General features: G+C 42.1%; 1 protein-coding gene across 2 annotated transcripts in view; it reads left to right on the top strand.

The window, feature by feature from the left end:
- The first annotated feature begins 13,317 nt into the window (after positions 1 to 13,317).
- The window catches only part of LOC135508256 (dnaJ homolog subfamily C member 17-like), a 59,562-nt gene continuing 49,337 nt past the window's right edge, over positions 13,318 to 23,542 (top strand). The window contains exon 1 of one of the 2 annotated variants that reach the window (XR_010450774.1): positions 13,318 to 13,661. Coding sequence is in view for 1 of the 2 variants with exons in the window: in XM_064928320.1 (XP_064784392.1) it covers positions 13,578 to 13,661 (84 nt within the window). In the remaining variant the exon portion in view is untranslated. The remainder of the gene's footprint in view (positions 13,662 to 23,542) is intronic. The other variant, XM_064928320.1, reaches the window with a different exon arrangement.

Below are 23,542 nucleotides of genomic sequence, written 5' to 3'. Positions count from 1 at the left end.
GGAGGTACTCAGGTCCAGACTCATTGCAGAGAACAAACTAACATCTGTGGTGTGGCATAGCGTTTGGCCTAGTGTTTAGCCGGAGCAAGGAGTTTGGGTAGGGAGGCTAATGGATTTAAGGACTGACCATCCATAAGATGAAAATACAAATGTCCACTATGTTTTAAAGCTATACAGCGGTTGTGTACCATTACATTGTTAACAAACAACAGAGTAAAAAAAAGCTTGTTTTGGGTTTGGATAGGGTATGACATTCGAACTAAAGTCATTAGTTCGATAAGTTCTATTCTTTAAGAATCAATGGGTATATATAATTAATAAAAAATCAGAAAATTGACATAGTTATTGCAGATGTACCCTTTAAAGATTAGAATATTCCAATGCAGTTAGCCAAACAAGATGACAAGATAGATTACACATATTTCTTCCAGGATTGCTATAAACCATGAGGCTGGTGGCACCTTAATTGGGGAGGACGGGCTCGTGGTAATGGCTGGAGCGAAATAAGTGAAATGGTATTAAATACATCAAACACATGGATTCCATGTGTTTAATGCCATTCCATGTGCTTCATTCTAGACATTATTATGAGCCATCCTCCCTTTAGCAGCCTCCACTGCAATAAACAGATATCCCACATTTCTGGTTAGTCCATAACTTGTTTCCTGGTTGAGGCAGGGCACGTTTACAGCAACACAATCTCACACTCAATTTGTGTTAATATTTACAAAAATATTACAGCAGATGTTGTGCGTTTCTGTTTGGCTTAATTCATGTGAAAATACACACAATTTTGTGCGACTTAATTCGTAGAAAAATACATTTTGGGAGCAAACTTCAATATTTTGAAAGTTAATGGATCAATGCATTTTGGGCAATGGTGTTCAACACTGCCTTTTTTGTGTCCCACATTTATTTATATCAAAAACAAAGATGTTAACAAGCCAATATTGTTAATGCCGTGGAAAATTCAAATCAAGTGAGAAAGACTTTGTCATTTCTTCCTCGAAAACAATCCTGTCTCGGAGCTCTACGGACAATTCCTTCAACCTCATGGTTTGGTTTTTGCTCTGACATGCACTGTGAACTGTGGGACATTATATAGACAGGTGTGTGCCTTTCCAAATAATGTCCAATCCATTGAATTTACCACAGGTGGACTCCAATCAAGTTGTAGAAACATCTCAAGGACGATCGATGGAAACAGGATGCATCTGAGATACATTTAGAGTCTCATAGCAAAGGGTTCGAATACTTATGTAAATTTGGTATTTCTGTTTTTTGTGTGTTTTTTAAAATAAATTTGCAAAAATGTATAAAAATCTGTGTTCCCTTTATCATTATGGGGTAGGTAGATTGATGTGGGGGAAAAAAAGGTGAATATGTCACGACTTCCGCCAAGGTTGGCTCTCCTGCCAGTTCAGGCGGTGCTCGGCGGTCGTCGTCACCGTCCTACTAGCCACTACTGATCCCTTTTCGTGTATCTGTTGGTTTTGTCTGATTGGTTTCACCTGTGTGTTGTTTAGTTAATTAGTGTCTGTATATAATGTAGGTTGTCCCGCCCTTGTTTTGTGCGGGATTGTTTATTTTGTCATCTATGTCTGTCAGTGTATCTTCTGTTCTTATTCTCCGGTTCGTCTTTTATCCTGTGTTGGATTTTTCACCCTGTGTGTATTGGGTTGACCATGGTTCTTGTTCACCGGAGAATAAAACTTTCATATCGCTATCTGCTCTCTGCGCCTGATTCCACCCACCTTGATTAGAGGTGACAAAATCATGCACCACCATGGAATCAGCAGGAGCAGCAGCGTCTCCTCTCCCATCGATGGAAGAGAGGGTCCTCCATAATACCAGCGTGCTTCACCGGATTGGTTCTGCTATGGACCAAATGATGGAGAGAATGGATCGATGGGAGAGGAGTGGCCTCCCCACCTCATCTCCAGCAACCCCTTCTCCAGCACCTCCTGTTTCTGCGACCACATCTGGCTCCGGAGCTCTTCGGCTGACACTCCCACGGGAGTTTGACGGATTGGCGGCTGGGTGCCAGGGTTTCCTCCTTCAGCTGGATCTATACCTGGCTACCGTGCGTCCTGCTCCCTCTGGAGAGGAGAGCGTGTGCGCCCTCGTCTCCTGCTTGACTGGGCGAGCCCTCGAGTGGGCCAACGCAGTGTGGAATGGTCCGGACTCGGCTAAGGATAATTATCCAGAGTTCACCCGCCGATTCCGAGCTGTTTTTGACCATCCACCCGAGGGTCGGGCGGCGGGTGAACGGCTGTTCCACCTGCGTCAGGAGACGAGGAGCGTACAGGATTTTGCCCTAGAGTTTAGGACTTTGGCAGCAGGAGCAGGATGGAACGACAGGGCCTTGATTGATCATTTTAGATGTAGTCTCAGGGAGGACGTCCGCAAGGAGCTGGCATGTCGGGACACCACATTCACACTGGATGGACTTATCGATCTGGCTATCCGTCTCGACAGCCTGCTGGCTGCTCGCGGGCGTTCGGATCAGGTCCTGTCGTTTCCTATCCCCAGCCCCCCTGTTCCTATCCCTATGGAATTAGGGGGTACGGCTTCGAGGGGGACCGGAGGAGGAGTGTCCTCCTGCACCAGTTGTGGTCGACGAGGGCACATGTCCGACCGGTGCTGGAGGAACTCTCTCTAGGAGTCGGGAGGACAGGCGGAACACTGCTCGATTACCCCAGGTGAGTAAGCACCAAACTCATTCAGAGCTTCCTGTCGGTCATGTGTTTGTATTGATTTCTTTCCCTGGGTTTTCCCCCTCTCTACAGCATAAGGCGCTAGTCGATTCAGGCGCAGCTGGGAATTTTATGGATCGTGGGCTTGCGTTAAGGCTAAGGATTCCCCTGGTGTTGTTAGATCGACCTTTCCCTGCGCACTCCTTAGATAGCCGACCATTAGGGTCAGGAGTAATTAGTGAGGCTACGTGCCGCTGGACATGGTAATGCAGGGTGATCATAAGGAGCAGATTAGCCTGTTCCTTATAGATTCACCTGCGTTTCCAGTGGTGTCGGGGGTTCCCTGGTTAGCTCAACACAACCCGGTGATTTCCTGGCGACAGGGGGCTCTTAAGGGGTGGTCAGAGGAGTGTTCAGGTAGGTGTATAGGAGTTGCCGTTGGTGCGACTACGGTGGAGAGTCCAGACCAAGTTTCCACCGTGCGCATTCCCTCTGAATATGCCAATTTGGCTATCGCCTTCAGTAAAGGGAAGGCGACCCAATTACCACCTCATCGTCGAGAGGACTGTGCGATAAACCTTCTGGAAAACGCTGCACTTCCTAGGAGTCACGTGTATCCATTGTCCCAGGAGGAGACAGTTGCGATGGAAACATATGTTTCTGAATCGCTGGGACAGGGGTACATTCAGCCCTCCATATCACCCGTCTCCTCGAGCTTCTTTTTTGTGAAGAAGAAGGATGGAGGTCTGCGTCCGTGTATTGATTATAGAGGTCTAAATTCCATCACAGTGGGGTTTAGTTACCCACTACCTCTCATCGCTACGGCAATGGAATCATTTCACGGGGCACGCTTCTTCACAAAACTGGACCTGAGGAGCCCGTATAATCTGGTACGTATCCGGGGAGGAGATGAGTGGAAAACCGCATTTAGTACTACTTCTGGTCATTATGAGTACTGCGTCATGCCATACGTGTTGAAGAATGCTCCAGCTATTTTCCAATCCTTCGTAGATGAGATTCTCCGAGACCTGCTCGGGCAGGGAGTGGTAGTGTACATTGATGACATCTTGATCTATTCTGCCACACGCGCGGAGCATGTGTCTCTGGTGCGTAAGGTACTTGGGCGACTACTGGAGCATGACCTGTATTGCAAGGCAGAGAAATGTGAGTTTTTCAAACAGTCCGTTTCCTTCCTAGGGTATCGTATTTCCACCTCCGGGGTGGTGATGGAGGATGATCGCATTACAGCCGTGCGTAATTGGCCGACTCCGACCACGGTGAAAGAAGTGCAGCGGTTTTTAGGGTTTGCCAATTACTACCGGAGGTTTATCTGGGGTTTTGGTCAGGTGGCTGCTCCCATCACCTCACTGCTGAAGGGACGACCGGTGTGCTTGCGCTGGTCAGCAGAGGCGGGCAGAGCTTTCAGTCGTCTGAAGGAGCTGTTCACCAATGCGCCCGTGTTGGCGCATCCGGACCCCTCTTTAGCGTTCATAGTGGAGGTGGATGCGTCCGAGGCTGGGGTTGGAGCCGTGCTGTCCCAACGCTCGGGCGTGCCATCCAAGCTCCGCCCCTGTGCTTTCTTTTTGAGCAAGCTCAGCCCAGCGGAGCGAAACTATGATGTGGGGGACCGGGAGTTGTTAGCTGTAGTCAAGGCTCTGAAGGTGTGGAGACATTGGCTTGAGGGGGCTAAATACCCTTTTCTCATCTGGACTGACCATCGTAACCTTGAGTACAGCTAAGAGACTAAATCCACGTCAGGCTCGATGGGCCATGTTTTTTTACCAGGTTCCATTTTACCCTCACATATCGGCCAGGCTCCCAAAACACCAAAGCTGACGCACTGTCTCACCTCTATGATACCGAGGAACGGTCAGTTGAGCCATTTCCCATCATTTCACCGTCATGTCTCGTGGCACCGGTGGTATGGGAGGTGGACGCTGAGATAGAGAGGGCCTCATGGTCAGAGCCGGCTCCTCCTAACTGTCCAGTAGGGACCAAGTACGTGCCGAGGGTGGTCCGGGACAAGCTGATTCGTTGGGCTCATACTCTTCCCTCCTCGGGTCATCCTGGTATCAAGAGGACAGTGCAGAGTCTGAGAGGGAGATACTGGTGGCCCACACTGGCTAAAGACGTGAGATTTTATGTCTCCTCCTGCTCAGTGTGTGCTCAGAGCAAGGCTCCTCGGCACCTGCCTAGAGGGAAATTACAACCCCTCCCCGTTCCACAACTGCCGTGGACACACTTATCGGTGGACTTTCTTACCGACCTTCCCCCATCCCAGGGAAGTACTACGATCCTGGTCGTTGTGGATCGGTTTTCTGTTGTCTCATTCCGTTGCCCGGTCTCCCTACGGCCCTGCAGACTGCTGAGGCTTTGTTTACCCATGTCTTCCGGCACTATGGGGTGCCTGAGGACATTGTCTCTGATCGGGGTCCCCAATTCACGTCCAGAGTGTGGAGGGTGTTTATGGAGAGACTGGAGGTCTTGGTTAGCTTAACCTCATGTTTTCACCCCGAGAGTAATGGGCAGGTGGAGCGCGTAAACCAGGATGTGGGCAGGTTTCTGTGGTCCTATTGTCGGGACCGGCCTGGTGAGTGGGCAAGGTATGTTCCATGGGCCGAACTAGCCCAGAACTCCTTACGCCACTCCTCTACTAACTTGTCACCTTTTGAGTGTGTGTTAGGTTACCAGCCGGTCCTGGCTCCATGGCATCAGAGTCAGACCGAGGCTCCTGCGGTGGAGGAATGGGTACAGCGCTCCAAGGACACCTGGAAAGCCGTTCAGGACTCATTACGGTTAGCAGGAGAATGGCAGAAGAGGAGCGCTGACCAGCACCGCAGTGAGACCCCCGTGTTTGCACCAGGGGACAGGGTCTGGCTCTCGACCCGAAACCTGTCCCTCTGCCTGCCCTGTCGGAAGCTGGGGCCGCAGTGTGTGGGGCCATTCAAAGTCCTGAGGAGAATAAATGAGGTGTGTTATAGGTTACAACTTCCGTTTCAGGTATCCTCAGGCCGGTGGTGGCTGGTCCCTGCAAGAAGGTTAAGCCCCCTCCGTCCCCTCTGGACATCATGTGTCGAGGCATTCTGGATTCCTCAGTGCGTGGACTTGCCCGGAGGAAAGTATTGACATTTTGGACCCTTCTCCCTTGAACTTTGCCCAGACCTCGTCCTCCGGGTTTTGCCACACATAAAGATATAAAACAGTATTTGTTTTTTGATTGGAAGAATCAACAACAAGTGGGTATTCGGCTCCCTTGAACACCTTTTGCCACACATAAAGATATAAAACAGTATTTGTTTATGAAGAATCAACAACAAGTGGGACACAATCATGAAGTGGAACGACATTTATTGGATATTTCAAACTTTTTTAACAAATCAAAAACTGAAAAATTGGGCGTGCAAAATTATTCAGCCCCCTTAAGTTAATACTTTGTAGCGCCACCTTTTGCTGCGATTACAGCTGTAAGTCGCTTGGGGTATGTCTCTATCAGTTTTGCACATCGATAGACTGAAAATTTTTCCCATTCCTCCTTGCAAAACAGCTCGAGCTCAGTGAGGTTGGATGGAGAGCATTTGTGAACAGCAGTTTTCAGTTCTTTCCACAGATTCTCGATTGGATTCAGGTCTGGACTTTGACTTGGCCATTCTAACACCTGGATATGTTTATTTTTGAACCATTCCATTGTAGATTTTGCTTTATGTTTTGGATCATTGTCTTGTTGGAAGACAAATCTCCGTCCCAGTCTCAGGTCTTTTGCAGACTCCATCAGGTTTTCTTCCATAATGGTCCTGTATTTGGCTCCATCCATCTTCCCATCAATTTTAACCATCTTCCCTGTCCCTGCTGAAGAAAAGCAGGCCCAAACCATGATGCTGCCACCACCATGTTTGACAGTGGGGATGGTGTGTTGTGGTTGATGAGCTGTGTTGCTTTTACGCCAAACATAACGTTTTGCATTGTTGCCAAAAAGTTCAATATTGGTTTCATCTGACCAGAGCACCTTCTTCCACATGTTTGGTGTGTCTCCCAGCTGGCTTGTGGCAAACTTTAAACGACACTTTTTATGGATATCTTTAAGAAATGGCTTTCTTCTTGCCACTCTTCCATAAAGGCCAGATTTGTGCAATATACGACTGATTGTTGTCCTATGGACAGAGTCTCCCACCTCAGCTGTAGATCTCTGCAGTTCATCCAGAGTGATCATGGGCCTCTTGGCTGCATCTCTGATCAGTCTTCTCCTTGTATGAGCTGAAAGTTTAGAGGGACGGCAAGGTCTTGGTAGATTTGCAGTGGTCTGATACTCCTTCCATTTCAATATTATCGCTTGCACAGTGCTCCTGGGGATGTTTAAAGCTTGGGAAATCTTTTTGTATCCAAATTCGGCTTTAAACTTCTTCACAGCAGTATCTCGGACCTGCCTGGTGTGTTCCTTGTTCTTCATGATGCTCTCTGCGATTTTAACGGACCTCTGAGACTATCACAGTGCAGGTGCATTTATACGGAGACTTGATTACACACAGGTGGATTGTATTTAACATCATTAGTCATTTAGGTCAACATTGGATCATTCAGAGATCCTCACTGAACTTCTGGAGAGAGTTTGCTGCACTGAAAGTAAAGGGGCTGAATAATTTTGTACGCCCAATTTTTCAGTTTTTGATTTGTTAAAAAAGTTTAAAATATCCAATAAATGTCGTTCCACTTCATGATTGTGTCCCACTTGTTGTTGATTCTTCACAAAAAAATACAGTTTTATATCTTTATGTTTGAAGCCTGAAATGTGGCAAAAGGTCGCAAAGTTCAAGGGGGCCGAATACTTTCGCAAGGCACTGTAACTTGTATCATTATTATAGGGCTGTGAAACCCATTGCCGAATGGCCTTAGACCGAGCATTTCTTACTGGAAATTGCTGCTGACATTGAACATAGCTTAGGGTTAGGGTATTTAATTATTTTCAGACTCTCCTACACCACTATTCCCAACATCTTATACCCCATAGGTTGCAAATAAACCCTTTTAAGCTGATTTAACTTGTATCATTATTATAGGGCTGTGATATGTGATATGCTGTGATATGCATAAAAATGACTTCATAATAACATATTACATCAGTGTATCATCATTTATCTACCTACACCATATTTGGCAGGACATCAAAAACTTTAAAAACATTTTTCGCAGTTTCGTTGTTTGCATAGTTACTGCTCTTTGCTTTTCTAGGGCAGTATAGGCCTACACTACGAGCTGAATAATGAATTCATTTTAATGCATTCATAATCAAGGCAGATGGTCATACAGACTATAGTAGGCCTACAGTAAACAGTTAGGTTGAAAGAAAGACAGTGGGGCTCATCACAATACAATGCCTGAGGCTAGTGATGCCCAGCTCGCTACCTGGATAGACACGAACAGAGCCTCTTGCATTTAAATACACATGGTATGGAATCAGATCAAATCAACTTTAATTTGTCACGTGCCGAATACAGCAGGTTTAGACCTTACCGTGAAATGCTTACTTACAAGCCCTAAACCAACAATGCCGTTTTAAGAAAAATAAGTGTTAAGAAAATATTTACTAAATAAACTGACGTGACATGCCATTAGGTACTATACTATTAGGTTACAATTTCTCCTACATTAATTCTGTCATCCTAGGAAAGTTGGAGTGGACTTTCAGCCCATTACTACAAGACTGGGTTTTTAAACTATTCACTGGATGTTTCTAAGAATTACATGTTAAGTTTGAAGAGCATCCCTTGGGATTTTAGGGCTGAAAGAAGACTGACAACAGTTTCCCAAGGATGTTCCAAAGTATGTTCTGAAGTGTTTGATGGTGCATGTTTGGGTTCTGTTCCAGAAAATGAGAGGTTATTGAAATGACTCTACCATGTCAGGACAAGTTCCTATTACACTAGCCCATATTAGACTCCTCTTATCACCTCTCAGCCACTCAGGAAATGCTGCAACAATGGGATTTACAGGAAAATGGATGCATTATTTTCCCCTGCAAGCCCACATCCGGATATACAAAAGTGAAACCAGAGCATATTATGCCATAATAAACCATATGAAATGTTCATGAATGTTCCCCCTCTGTTCGAAATCAAATGTTATTTGTCACATGCGCCGTGTGTTAAGTGTTAAGAAAGTATTTACAGAAATAAACTGAAGTAAAAAATACAAATATATAATTAACAAATAATTATGGAGCAACAATCAAATAACAATAGCGAGTCTATATATAGGGAGTACAAGTACAGAGTCAATGTGCGGGGACATCGGTTAGTTGAGTTAATTGAGGTAATATGTATACTACCGCTAAAATGTTTGGGGTCACTTAGAAATGTTCTTGTTTTTGAAAGAAAAGCACATTTCTCATTTTTTCCCCATTTTTTGTCCAGCTTCTTTAAATAGTACCCGCAAAACACCCGTCTCAATGTCAACAGTGAAGAGGCAACTCCGGGATGCTGGCCTTTTAGGCAGTTAGCAAACCATGCAACTGCATGCCCCGAAAGACCAAAGCTCGACAATCTCTGCCTCATTATAGCATGATCAACTGTATCAAAATGTCACAACCGTGTGTAGAGAAGGACCAAGGCGCGGCGAATGTTGAGTTCCACATAATTTATTAATAGTGAAACTTAACAAAACAATAAACGATCAACGACCTGTGACTACAGCGGTGCTACATACACTTACACAAAATACAATATCTCACAAACACAGGTGGGAACAAACACTACTTAAATATGATCCCCAATTAGAGACAACGATTGCCAGCTGCCTCTAATTGGGAATCATACAAATCACCAACATAGAAACATGAAAACTAGAACACGTGACGCAAAACCTTTAGCGACATCAAAGTTGGAGACTTTTATCTCCCTCACCAACTTCAAACATCTGCTATCTGAGCAGCTAACCGATCGCTGCAGCTGTACATAGTCTATCGGTAAATAGCCCACCCAATTTTACCTACCTCATCCCCATACTGTTTATATTTATTTACTTGTCTGCTCTTTTGCACACCAATATCTGTACATGACCATCTGATCATTTATCACTCCAGTGTTAATCTGCAAAATTGTAATTATTCGCCTACCTCCTCATGCCTTTTGTATACAATGTATATAGACTCTCTTTTTTTTCTACTGTGTTATTGACTTGTTAATTGTTTAATCCATGTGTAACTCTGTGTTCTTGACTGTTCACACTGCTATGCTTTATCTTGGCCAGGTCGCAGTTGCAAATGAGAACTTGTTCTCAATTAGCCTACCTGGTTAAATAAAGGTGAAATAAAAAAAGAAATATTTTAAAAAATCAATAAAAAGAGACACAGTGCTGTTTTTTGTCAAGAGCTTCAGTGATATAATTTAAAATCTTCATGGCTGCTGTAATTGTGCTATGCTTCTTCCTGAAGCCTGATTGGTACATTGATAAAATAGAGTAAGTATATAAAAACTGTTAGCTGTTCACTAACAAGAGTTTCAAGTTTTTTTCGCCAGGGGTGAGTGCTTTGAGATTAGCCTATAATTATTTAAAATAGTTGGATCCCCCTTTTTAAAAGAGGTAGGACAAATGCTCATTTTCAAATCTTTGGAATTTCATTACATTCCAGGGTTAGATTGAATAGACATGTAATTGGTTCAGCTATGAAATCAGCTGCCAGTTTTAAAAAGCAGGGATCAAGAAGATCAGTACCTGCAGGCTTTCTCTGATCTAAGGATTTCAGGGCTTTATGTACCTCCTGCAATGGCAAAAAGCTAAACATTTGACCAGCTCTCCCTGGTTCATCCACAGAGGGTTGTACAGAGACAGAGGACACTGAATCAAACAGCCTACCAGATGATACAAAGTGCTCATTGAAACAGTTCAGCATTTCAGTTTTGTCATATACAGCAACAGTGTCCTTCAATACACATGATGGTAATTAATTAACATTGCTGTTACCAGACAGACTTAATAGCCTTCCAAAACGTTATAGAGTCATTCAGGTTATCAGTGGTAACAGACATAAAATATTCAAACTTGGCCTTCCTGAGAAGAAAATAACACTTGTTTCGTAACTGCCTAAAAAGAAGCTAATCTGCATCAGAACATGATTTCCTTGCTTTAGCCCAGGCTAGACTACGTTTATGAATACTACTATGGTGTTGAACGCTGAGCTGTAGTTTTTATTTATTTTTTATTTTATTTCACCTTTATTTAACCAGGTAGGCACGTTGAAAACAAGTTCTCATTTCCAATTGCGACCTGGCCAAGATAAAGCATAGCAGTGTGAACAGACAACAACACAGAGTTCCACATGGAGTAAACAATTAACAAGTCAATAATACAGTAGAAAAATAAGTCTATAAACAATGTGAGCAAATGAGGTGAGATAAGGGAGGTAAAGGCAAAAAAAAGGCCATGGTGGCGAAGTAAATACAATATAACAAGTAAAACACTGGAATGGTAGATTTGCAGTGGAATAATGTGCAAAGTAGAGATCGAAATAATGGGGTGCAAAGGAGCAAAATAAATAAATAAATAAATACAGCAGGGGGAGAGGTAGTTTCAGAGTTTTTATAGTTTGTTTGGCAGCATAGAACTGGAAGGAGAGGCGGACTAAGGAAGAATTGGTTTTGGGGGTGATCAGAGAGAAATACCTGCTGGAGCGCGTGCTACAGGTGGGTGCTGCTATGGTGACCAGCGAACTGAGATAAGGAGGAACTTACCTAGCAGGGTCTTGTAGATGACCTGGAGCCAGTGGGTTTGGCGACGAGTATGAAGCGAGGGCCAGCCAACGAGAGCGTACAGGTCGCAGTGGTGGGTAGTATATGGGCCTTTGGTGACAAAACGGATGGCACTGTGATAGACTACATCGAATGTATTGAGTAGGGTATTGGAGCCTATTTTTTAAATGACATCGCCGAAGTCGAGGATCGGTAGGAAGGTCAGTTTTACAAGGGTATGTTTGGCAGCATGAGTGAAGGATGCTTTGTTGCGAAATAGGAAGCCAATTCTAGATTTAACTTTGGATTGGAGATGTTTGATGTGAGTCTGGAAGGAGAGTTTACAGTCTAACCAGACACCTAGGTGTTTGTAGTTGTCCACATATTCTAAGTCAGAACCGTCCAGAGTAGTGATGTTGGATGGGCGGGCAGGTGCAGGTAGCGATCGGTTGAAGAGCATGCACTTAGTTATACTTGTACTTCAGAGCAATTGGAGGCCACGGAAGGAGAGTTGTAGGGCATTGAAGCTTGTCTGGAGGATTGTTAACACAGTGTCCAAAGAAGGGCCAGACGTATACAAAATGGTGTCGTCTGCGTAGAGATGGATCAGAGACTCACCAGCAGCAAGAGCGGCATCATTGATGTATACAGTAGTCAATGAATAGCATTCTCACATAGGTGTTCCTTTTGTCCATGTGGGAAAGGGCAGTGTGAAGTGCAATAGAGATTGCATCATCTGCGGATCTGTTGGGGCGGTATTCAAACTGGAGTGGGTCAAGGGTTTCTGGTATAATGGTGTTGATGTGAGCCATGACCAGCATTTGAAAGCACTTCAGGTCTACAGATGTGAGAGCTACGGGTCGGTAGTCATTTAGGCAGGTTACCTTGGTGTTCTTGGGCAAAGGGACTGGGGTTGCAAAGGGTCAGAAACTTTTTTCTATAATTTTTCTATACATTTTCCATGGGAAGTTAAGCCTGGGAATTTGGGTTATTTTACTTAAATTCATCAAAAACATTAGCTTATCACAGTGAACCTTTTTTTTGTGGGAAACACATATGGCAATTCTAGGTCTTGTGGCATATTTTGGTTGAACTATATCCAATTAAAATTGGAATTGCAACCCTTTGCATGCACAGTGTATTCTTCCATCACATGTACAGCTGGTTCTCACTATCTTGCACACTAATGAGAAGCTATTGAGCCCACACTACTACACTGTCTGAGCCAAGGACTACATGCTTTCTGGTAAGTTTTGATTACAATACTGGGTGGGGTGAATATATTTTATATGACATACATTATTTTTTGTTAACTAGTAAATAGTAGCCTACAACAAAGTGTGTTTAAATCATTTCTAACTTCTTAACAATTTCTACTAGTTCGTTTTTGCTACCATGTGGGTGTTAGCTTGCTTGAGCCTGCTAACTGAGGAGTGTTAATTGAAATGTTTCCATACATGTTCATTTTAAAACATTTATCTTACACAGGAGTTGTTTAATCTAACTTCTTAACTATTTATCTGTACATGGAATTGTGTGTTTTTTTTTACACATTTCTTTCTAATCTTTACAGGAAATGCCATCATTCTGTTACCGTTGTTTTACAGTTTTTTCAAATGTATGTTAATATAATATATGCCATTTAGTAGACACTTTTATCCAATGCAATTTACATTGGCAAACATTTCACATTCAGGTGGTCCCTGGAATCGAAACCAATATCCTGGCATTGCAAGCACCATCTTCTAGCAACTACCATACTGTACCAGACTGACCAATATAATATTACTATAATGGCCAGTCTGGTACAGTTTACATATAACACATTTTTTCATTATTTTCAAAGTTTCCATATAACAATGATATCTGAAACTGATCACATTAATGTCAGGAAAATTATTCGAATATAACAAACTAAAAAACATACAATCAAAATGATTGCAAAGGTCAAAACCTACAATTATATTTCACAATTATTATGCGAGTCCGTAATAAATTGTTTAGTGCACTTTAACTACACCTCCCATGATGCATTGTTTTCAGGAAGTGGATGCGTCCGAGTTGAAAGTTCAAAACGTCCAACCCAAATGCTACAACAACAAACATATTCAGGACGTTGATATTACGTTTGTTTTGGCATTTTATTGTAATAAATAAAGATAAAATGACAGGAAATAAGGCGAAAGACCTTTTGCAGATGGACCTGTATGGTCTACTGGGTATAGAAGGCACAGCGACGGCGAAAGAGGTGAGTGATAGCTAGTTAACTTGCTAAGATTCTAACTACGCTAGCTAGCTAACGTAATTGAAAGTAAAACACGTAACTACACGTTAATCATTATACACAATGAGTAAAACGATAACTTGGGTATATACACGGCGTACCAGTACCGAGTCGATGTACAAGGTATATATGGTCATAAAAGTAGGAATAAAGTGACAGATAATGAACAGTAGCAGCAGTCACAATAGTTAGTGCAAAAATGGGTCGGTCAATGCAGATAGTCTGGGGTAGCTGTTTGGTTAACTATTTAGCAGTTTTATGGCTTGGGGTAGAAGCTTTTCAGAGTCCTGTTGGTTCTAGACTTGGTGCATCGGTACAACTTGCCCTGTGTGTTCTACGAGTAAAATATCTTCGCATGGCCACTAAGTGGCAGCATAGTACCATTCACAATTCTATGTTTTTTAAATGTTCATTTTTTTTACATTTTATTTTTAAATTCATTATACAAAAATCAACTTACATTGCTATATCAAACATGTTTAACAAAACAAAACACAGGTATTAACAAGAAAATACTCAAACATACAAAAAATATCAATAATATAATACAAAAAAACAACTAAACAGTTTTAGTGCAATTGTATTCACTCTGAAAAAAATCTTATTATAATGATTCAGGAAGATTTTATTCTTGTTATTAACTCGGGTTAATGTTTTAATAAGATAATTAAATTCAGTCCGAAAAATGTGTAATTTTGGTATAGAATTTTTGAATTTTTGTTTGTGTATGAAGTATTTGGCAACAAGAATAAAAGAAATTAACAATCATTTCAGTGGTCTTGTTATGATTGCAATAGTAACATATTACATCTTTCATGTCAAAAACATAGACCGTGTTCATAATGGTAAATAAGTATTTTGCAATGTTTTCCCAAAATTCTGACACAAATTTACAGTCAAAGAACAAGTGAGACAGATACTCACCTTCTTTTTCACAGAAAACGCAGATATCATCAATAGCCACAAATTTGGATATAATGGAATTTCATGGATATATCTTAGGTAAAATTTTGAAGTGCACTTCCGTAACTTTGTTTGGTATGCAGTATTTGTAAGGCCTTAACCATGCATTTTTCCAGACAATATCGGGAATAAGCATGTTCCAGAAAAGATTTCCTCTCGGTGTGAATGAAGAATTTGTCTTATATTTATTACAACAAGATCTCTCAAGTAAGCCCACACCTTTCAATCTGAGTTCTGGATAAACTTTGATCATTCCCAAAATTAAGATGACTTTTCATAAGTGTAGTTAGACCACTGGGAACGGCGTAGATCACAGAAATAAACTCTCTGAAAGGTATTAAACTCTTTCAATGTTATAAATTGTTAATATGTGAGAATATTACCCTTGTTGTCGAAAATATCAAGAACAAAGTCAATATTCCTCTCATGCCAGCTGGGGTGTAACAATGACTTATTCCTTACAGTTATGTCTGAATTATTCCACAAAAGAGCTTTATGTGGGGAAAGATTGTGCAGGAAACATATTTTCCAGGCCATTAAAGCTTGTTGGTGAAACCTAGCCAATTTAGCAGGTAATCTTTCAGGAATATAATTACATTTCAGTAAAACTTGAAGACCTCCCAATTTATTAAACACATTATTTGGAATGAAATACCATATTGAATCAGCATTGAGCAAACATTTTTTCAACCAGTTTATCTTGAAAGTGTTATTTATGTCAACAAAATCCAACACTTCTAGACCGCCTTCAGCTCTTTTGTTAGAAAGGACAGATTTTTTTTTAATTTGAGACTTTTTCCAGATTAAGTCAAGAAAGGTCTTATTGATCTCTTTACAAGTAGCTGGATTTACACATAACGATAATGAGGGTACACAAAACGAGATGGTCCCTCTGCCTTGGACAGAAGTACTCTCCAAAGTATAGAAAGATATCTTTGTAGCCAATTATTAAATATATTTTTAGTTCTCTTACATTTAGGAGAGAAATTCAAATGTCTGACTAAGTGTTTTTTTGACAGATGTATTCCTAAATATTTAACACAGTCCTTTACAGGAATATTTTATATTTCTTTATCATCAGAGTCATAAACATAAGATTTCATATTTAGAAACATTCAGCATTAATCCTGATGCAATAGAAAATGCAGTTATAGCATTAAGGGCATGGGCGACCTTGTCTTTGTCTCTTAAAAACTTCTTAGGGCTGAGATCTCGTTAACTGGATCGATATGACAACAGCCAGTGAAAGTGCAGGGCGCCAAATTCAAACAACAGAAATCTCATAATTAAAATTCCTCAAAAATAACAGTATTTTATACCATTTTAAAGGTAATCTTGTTGTTTAATCCCACCACAATGTCCGATTTCAAATCGGCTTTACAGCGAAAGGACCACAAACGATTATGTTATGTCAGAGCCAAGTCACAGAAAAACACAGCCATTTTCCAGCCAAAGAGGGGAGTCACAAAAATCAGAAATAGAGAGAGAATTAATCACTAACCTTTGATGATCTTCATCAGATGACACTCGTAGGACTTCATGTTACACTACATGTATGTTTCGTTCGATAAAGTTCATATTTATATAAAAAAAATCGCAGTATACATTGGCTCGTTATGTTCAGTAGCTCCAAAAACATCTGGTGATTTTGCAGAGAGACACATCAATTTACAGAAATACTCATTATAAATGTTGATGAAAATACAAGTGTTATACATGGAACTTTAAATAAACTTCTCCTTAATGCAACCACTGTGTCAGATTTCAAAAAAGCTTTACGGAAAAAGCAAACCATGCAATAATCTGAGTACGGCGCTCAGAGACGCAACAAGCCAAAAAGATATCCGCCATATTGTGCAGTCAACAGAAGTCAGAAATAACATTATAAATATTCACTTACCTTTGATGATCTTCATCAGAATGCACTCCAAGGAATCCCAGTTCCACAATAAATGTTTGTTTTGTTCGATAATGTCCATCATTTATGTCCAAATAGCTACTTTTGTTAGCGCGCTTTGTAAACAAATCCTAAGTCACGAAGCACGTTCACTAGGAGCAGACGAAATGTCAAAAAGTTCCGTTACAGTCCGTAGAAACATGTCAAACAATATATAGAATCAATCTTTAGGATGTTTTTAACATAAATCTTCAATAATATTCCAACCGGAGAATTTCTTTGTCTTCAGAAATGCAATGGAATGGGAGCTACCTCTCACGTGAACGAGTGTCACAAGTTTGTGGCACTCTACCAGACCACTGACTCAAAGAGCCCTTATAAGCCCCTCCTTGACAGTAGAAGCCTCAAACAAGTTTCTAAAGACGGTTGACATCTAGTGGAAGCCTTAGGAAGTACAACATGACCAATATCCCACTGTATCTTCAATAGGGAATGAGTTGAAAATCAACCAACCTCAGATTTCCCACTTCCTGGTTTGATTTTTTTTCTCAGGTTTTTGCCTGCCATATGAGTTATGTTATACTCACAGACATCATTCAAACAGTTTTAGAAACGTCTGAGTGTTTTCTATCCAAAAATAATAATAACATGCATATAATAGCAACTGTGACTGAGTAGCAAAAGATTCAGTATCAACAGAAGTGTACGACAGGGATGCCCAATTTTGCCATTTTTATTCATTTTGGTTGGTCATTTTGGAACTAAGAGGCCTATCCCAAACCATGAAAAACAGCCCCAGACCATTATTCTTCCTCCACCAACTTTACCGTTGGCACTATGTATTCGGGCAGGTAGCGTTCTCCTGGCATCTGCCAAACCCAGATTTGTCCGTCGGACTGCCAGATGGTGACGCGTGATTCATCACTCCAGATAACGCGCTTCCACTGCTCCAGAGTCCAATGCCGGTGAGCTTTACAGCACTCCAGTCGAAGCATGCATTGCGCATGGTAATCTTAGGCTTGTGTGCAGCTGCTCAGCCATAGAAACCCATTTCATGAAGCTCCTGACAAAGTTCTTGTGTTGACGTTCCTTCCAGAGGCAGTTTGGAACTCGGTAGTGAGTGTTGAAACCGAGGAAAGATGATTTTTACGCGCTAAGTGCTTTAGCACTTGGTGGTCCCGTTCTGTGAGCTTGTGTGGCCTATCACTTCACAGCACCTACAGTTGACCGGGACAGCTCTAGTCCAGCAGAAATTTGACAAATTTACTTGTTGGAAAGGTGGCATAATATGACGATGCCATGTTGAAAGTCACTGGGCTCTTCAGTAAGGTCATTCTGCTGCCAAATCAAATTTGATTGGACACCTACATGTGATTTGCAGATGTTATTGTGGGTGTAGTGAAATGCTTGTGCTTCTAGCTCCGACAGTGCTGTAATATCTAACAAGTAATATATACCCTACAACATATACCCTATACACACATCTAAGTAGGAATTAATTAAGACTATATACATATGGACAAGCGATGTCAGAGCGGAACCAGACTAAGATACAGTAGAATAGAATACAGTATATACATATGAGATGAGTAATGCCAGACATGTAAACATTATTAAAGTGACTAGTTTTCCATTCCTTAAAGTGGCCAGTGATTTCTAGTGTATGCCTAATAGGCAGCTGCCTCTAATGTGCTAATGATGGCTGTTTAACAGTCTGATGGCCTTGATATAAGCTGTCTTTCAGTCTCTCGGTCCCAGCTTTGATGTACCTGTACTGACCTCGCCTTTTAGATGATAGCCAGGTGAACAGGCAGTGGCTCGGGTGGTTGATGTCCTTGATGATCTTTTTGGCCTTCCTGTGACATCGGGTGCTGTAGGTGTCCTGGAGGGTGAGTAGTTTTCCCCTTGTAATGTGTTGGGCAGACTACACAACCCTCTGGGAAGTCTTGCGGTTGCGGGGGGTGCAGTTGCCATACCAGGCGGTGATACAGCCCGACAGGATGCTTTCAGTTGTGCATCTGTAAAAGTTTGAGGGTTTTAGGTGACAAGCCAAATTTCTTCAGCCTCCTGAGGTTGAAAAGGCTCTGTTGCACCTTCTTCACTACACTGTCTGTGTGGGTGGTCCATTTAAGTTTGTCAGTGATGTGTACGCCAAGGAACTTGAAGCTTTCCTTCTCCACTGCGCTCCCGTCACTGTAGATGGGGGGGGGCAGCCTCTGCTCTTTCCTGAAGTCAACAATCATCTCCTTTGATTTGTTGACGTTGAGTGAGAGGTTATTTTCCAGGCACCACACTCCCTGAGCAGCCCTCAGCACCCCTATGTAGGCTGTCTCGTCATTGTTGGTAATCAAGCCTACTACTGTTGTGTCATCTGCTAACTTCATGACTGTTTTGGAGGTGTGCTTGGCCGCGTAGTCATTGGTGAACAGGGAGTACAGGAGGGGGCTGAGCACGCACCCTTGTGGTGCCCCAGTGTTGAGGATCAGCGGAGTGGAGGGGATGCTTCCGACATTCACCACCTGGTGGTCGGCCCGTCAGGAAGTTCAAAACCCGCACAGGGCCAGGGCCTCGAGGTTAATGATGAGCTTGGAGGGTACTATGGTGTTGAATGCTGAGCTATAGTCGATGAACAGCATTCTTACATAGGTATTCCTCTTGTGCAGGTGGAATAGGGCAGTTTGCAGAGTGATGGCGATTGCATCATCTGTGGATCGATTGGGGCGATAAGAAAATCAAAGTGGGTCTAGGGTGACAGGTAAGGTAGAGGTAATATGATCCTTGACGAGTCTCTCAAAGCACTTTGTGATGACAGAAGTGAGTGCTATGGGGCGATAGTCATTTAGTTCAGTTACCTTAGCTTTCTTGGGTACAGTAACAATGGTGGCCATCTTGAAGCATGTGGGGACAACAGACTGGGATAGGGAGAGATTGAATATGTCCGTAAACACACCAGCCAGCTGGTCTGCACATGCTCTGAGGATGCGGCTAGAGATGCCGTCTGGGCCAGCAGCCCTGCAAGGGTTTTACTCACGTCTGCCACGGAGAAGGAGAGCCCACAGTCCTTGGTATCGGGCCGCGTCGGTGGCACTGTGCTATCCTCAAAGCGTGCAACGAATGTGTTTAGCCTGTCCAGAGGCAAGACATCGGTCTCGGCGATGTGGCTGGTTTTCCTTTTGTAGTCCGTGATTGTCTGTAGTCCCTGCCACATACGTCTCGTTTCTGAGCCTTTGAATTGCGACTCCATCTATATACTGACGTTTAGCTTGTTTGATTTCCTTGTGGAGTGAATAACTACAATGCTTATATTCTGCCGTATTACCAGTCACCTTGACATGGTTAAATGCAGTGGTTCATGCTTTCCTTTTCATGCGAATGCTACCATCTATTCACGATTTCTGGTTAGTGTAGGTTTTAATTGTCACAGTGGGTACTACATCTTCTATACACTTCCTTTATAAACTCAGTCATCGTATCTGTGTATGTGTCTAGATTATTTTTGCAAGCTTCCTGGAACATATCCCAGTCCACGTGATCCAAACAATTCTGAGGCTTGGATTCCGTTTGGTCAGACCAGTGTTGAATAGTTTGATGCACGGGTACTTCCTGTTTGAGGTTCTGCCTATATGACGGGAGGAGCAAGATGGAGATGTGGTCAGATTTGCCGAAAGGAGGTCGGGGGAGGGCCTTGTAAGCATTCCGGTGGTTACAAGCTGGTGGTTCCTTTTAACATGCGTCTTCAATATTCCCGGGTAAGAAGTTTTAGGTTGTAATTATTATAGTAATTATAGGACTATTTCTCTCCATACCATTTGTATTTCATTAACCTTTGACTATTGGATGTTCTTATAGGCACTTCAGTATTGCCAATGTAACAGTATAGCTTCCGTCCCTCTCGCTGGGCTCGAACCAGGAACACAACGACAATAGCCACCCTCGAAGCAGCGTTACCCATGCAGAGCAAGGGGAACAAATACTCCAAGTCTCAGCGTGTGACGTTTGAAACGCTATTAGCGTGTACCCCGCTAACTTGCTAGCCATTTCACTTCGGTTACACCAGCCTCATCTAGGGAGTTGATAGGCTTGAAGTCATAAACAGCGCAATGCTTGACGCACAACGAAGAGCTGCTGGCAAAACACACAAATGCTGTTTGAATGAATGCTTACGAGCCTGCTGCTGCCTACCACCGCTCAATCAGACTGCTCTATCAAATCATAGACTTAGTTATAACATAATAACACACAGAAATACGAGCCTTAGGTCATTAATATGGTGGAATCCAGAAACTATCTCGAAAACAAGACGTTTATTTTTTCAGTGAAATACGGAACCGTTCTGTATTTTATCTAAGGGGTGGCATACATTAGTCTAAATATTTCTGTTACATTGCACAACCTTTAATGTTATGTCATAATTACGTAAAATTCTGGCAAATTAAGCAGCCCAAACTGTTGCATATACACTGACTCTGCGTGCAATGAACACAAGAGAAGTGACACAATTTCACCTGGTTAATATTGCCTGCTAACCTGGATTTCTTTTAGCTAAATATGCAGGTTTTAAAATATATACTTCTGTGTATCGATTTTAAGAAAGGCATTGATGTTCATGTTTAGGTACACATTAGAGTACATTAGAGCAATGATACGCACCGCATCAATTATATGCAACGCAGGACACGCTAGTTAAACTAGTAATATCATCAACCATGTATAGTTAACTAGTGATTATGATTGATTGATTGTTTTTTATAAGATAAGTTTAATGCTAGCTAGCATACTTACTTTGGCTTACTGCATTCGCGTAACAGGCAGTCTCCTCGTGGAGTGCAATGAGAGGCAGGTGGTTAGAGCGTTGGACTAGTTAACTGTAAGGTTGCAAGATTGAATCCCCCGAGCTGACAAGGTGAAAATCTGTTGTTCTGCCCCAGAATGAGGCAGTTAACCCACCGTTCCTAGGCCGTCATTGAAAATAAGAATGTGTTCTTAACTGACTTGCTTAGTTAAATACAGATTAAATAAAGGTGTAAAAAAATCGGTGTCCAAAAATACAGATTTTCCGATTGTTCTGAACTTGAAATCGGCCCTAATTAATCGGCCATTTCAATTAATCAGTCAACCTCTACACTCCACGTATCAAGCACTGTTTGAGGAGCATGGTCTCGCTGCCCAACTGTTGATATTCTGCCCAAACTCTGTATGTCATGGGCTTTCAAATCTTGTTCCTGCAGCTACCCAGTGCTTAATTTGGGAAACCAAGTGAAATCTGTTCGGGAACATCAATAGTAACAAGTTTTCGCAACTAAACATATTTCACTGAACTGTTTCAATCCATCTGCGCGCTGAAGAATGATATAAAGGAGTGAGAGGAGGAGATGGAAATGCATGGTGGTGAGATTCTGTATAGCTGAAGATAATGTGTCACTCAATTAATTCTGAAAATAAATGTCCCTATTACTAGGCTACTCTAAATCAAATACAAATTCACTAATTGTAGTCTTAACAGCAAGCCACCCTGCATAATCCATAAACCAACAGCATCGCCTAGGGCCATGTCCTCTACCAGACTCATGGATAGACATTTTGGTGCACAAGTCCATTCAGTATGCATAATAATGCAGTCCTCACTCAAAGGAGATGAGTCAAATTTGTTTAATTTTGGAGTATAGGCTAGACCAATTATGTACCAAAGATTTATTTAATCAATTTTGATTTGTTTTTCTTCCATGCATAATGTGCGGTAGGCTATGTATTGTATAATGGCACAATCATAGTTTTAATTCAGTTTATTTTGGGGCTTGGGCTCATAAACCTTGCATATGCATAAGCTCTAATATGCATATGGCTGTTTTTTAAAATGAATTATCACCTTAGAAAGCACTTTCTGTTGTGTTAGGCTTCGAAACAACATCCACAACAACCATGTTTTACACTGTTTCAAACTGCTGTTGAACTTCTTTCTTCAACTTGATTATCACAGTGAGGTGAGTTTAAAAAGTATGATAGGCCTACTGTTTTGATAATTGTTTGATGTGAATGTCCATTGCATTGATGTCAGAGTGCTTCCTTAGAGGGACAATAGAGCCCTGAGTACCAGACTTAGGACCCGATGGTGGTTAGCAAGTTGGGTACTACCAAAGCATGTCCAGAGTGTGCAGAAGGAGATTATCATGACTCAATGGTAACGTGCAATTTTACTGCGGTCATGACTGCCGATGTGGGTTACAATACAGTCTCCGAAACAGCCTAAGGGACCTACCTGAATTTGTCCAATAGAAACGCTTGTTTTGCTGTTTGCTTCCATTTGGTTCTTAAACGGTTTCCGTAATGAATACACCCCTGGCATAGCATATGAAGGAAACATGCAGATGCAGGGCAACACCACCTGGACCAGATGTCTTTTGAAATAACAAATCATGCTTATAAACCTAGCCAATAGATCATGTTGCCACTGTCTCTGGTAGCACTATTCTCTCAAGTTATTTCAAAACGGGACTGGTTGAGCCAGCATTTGGATCAATTCAAGAAACAAATGATCTGCCTCAATATATTTTGTTTGCAGATCATAAATTGTACTGCAATCTGCATGTTCAACAAGTATCATGTTTGATTGCTTGCTCAAGCAAAAGGCTGCTCCACCCAATTGAAACAGAATGTAACAGGTTAGTCTGATTTGATTTTTATGTGCAGACATAGGTATTGGGTTTACTCTGTGAAGATTCCACTTCCCTTGTCCCATTTTAGCTGCTCAGATTCATGCTCCATGGGTGATAAGCCTACATGGGTGTCCCTAAATCCAGTAATTTTCACAACCACATTCTTGTTAAGTTTCCAGCTCTCAAAATCCGCAGGCCAGAAGAAAATTAACATTGCTGCCAAATTGAGGGAAGAACTTAATTTCTTAATCGGATTTCAAAGTCCCATCCGCCCCAGAGGAGTATGTTGGGGAAGTTAGTGGTTGTGGCTTTGACAGAAAGAGTCCCCGAAA

This window comes from Oncorhynchus masou, chromosome 21 (assembly GCF_036934945.1).
Source record: "Oncorhynchus masou masou isolate Uvic2021 chromosome 21, UVic_Omas_1.1, whole genome shotgun sequence".
NCBI lineage: Eukaryota > Metazoa > Chordata > Actinopteri > Salmoniformes > Salmonidae > Oncorhynchus > Oncorhynchus masou.
This window is presented reverse-complemented; position numbering and strand designations above follow the sequence as displayed.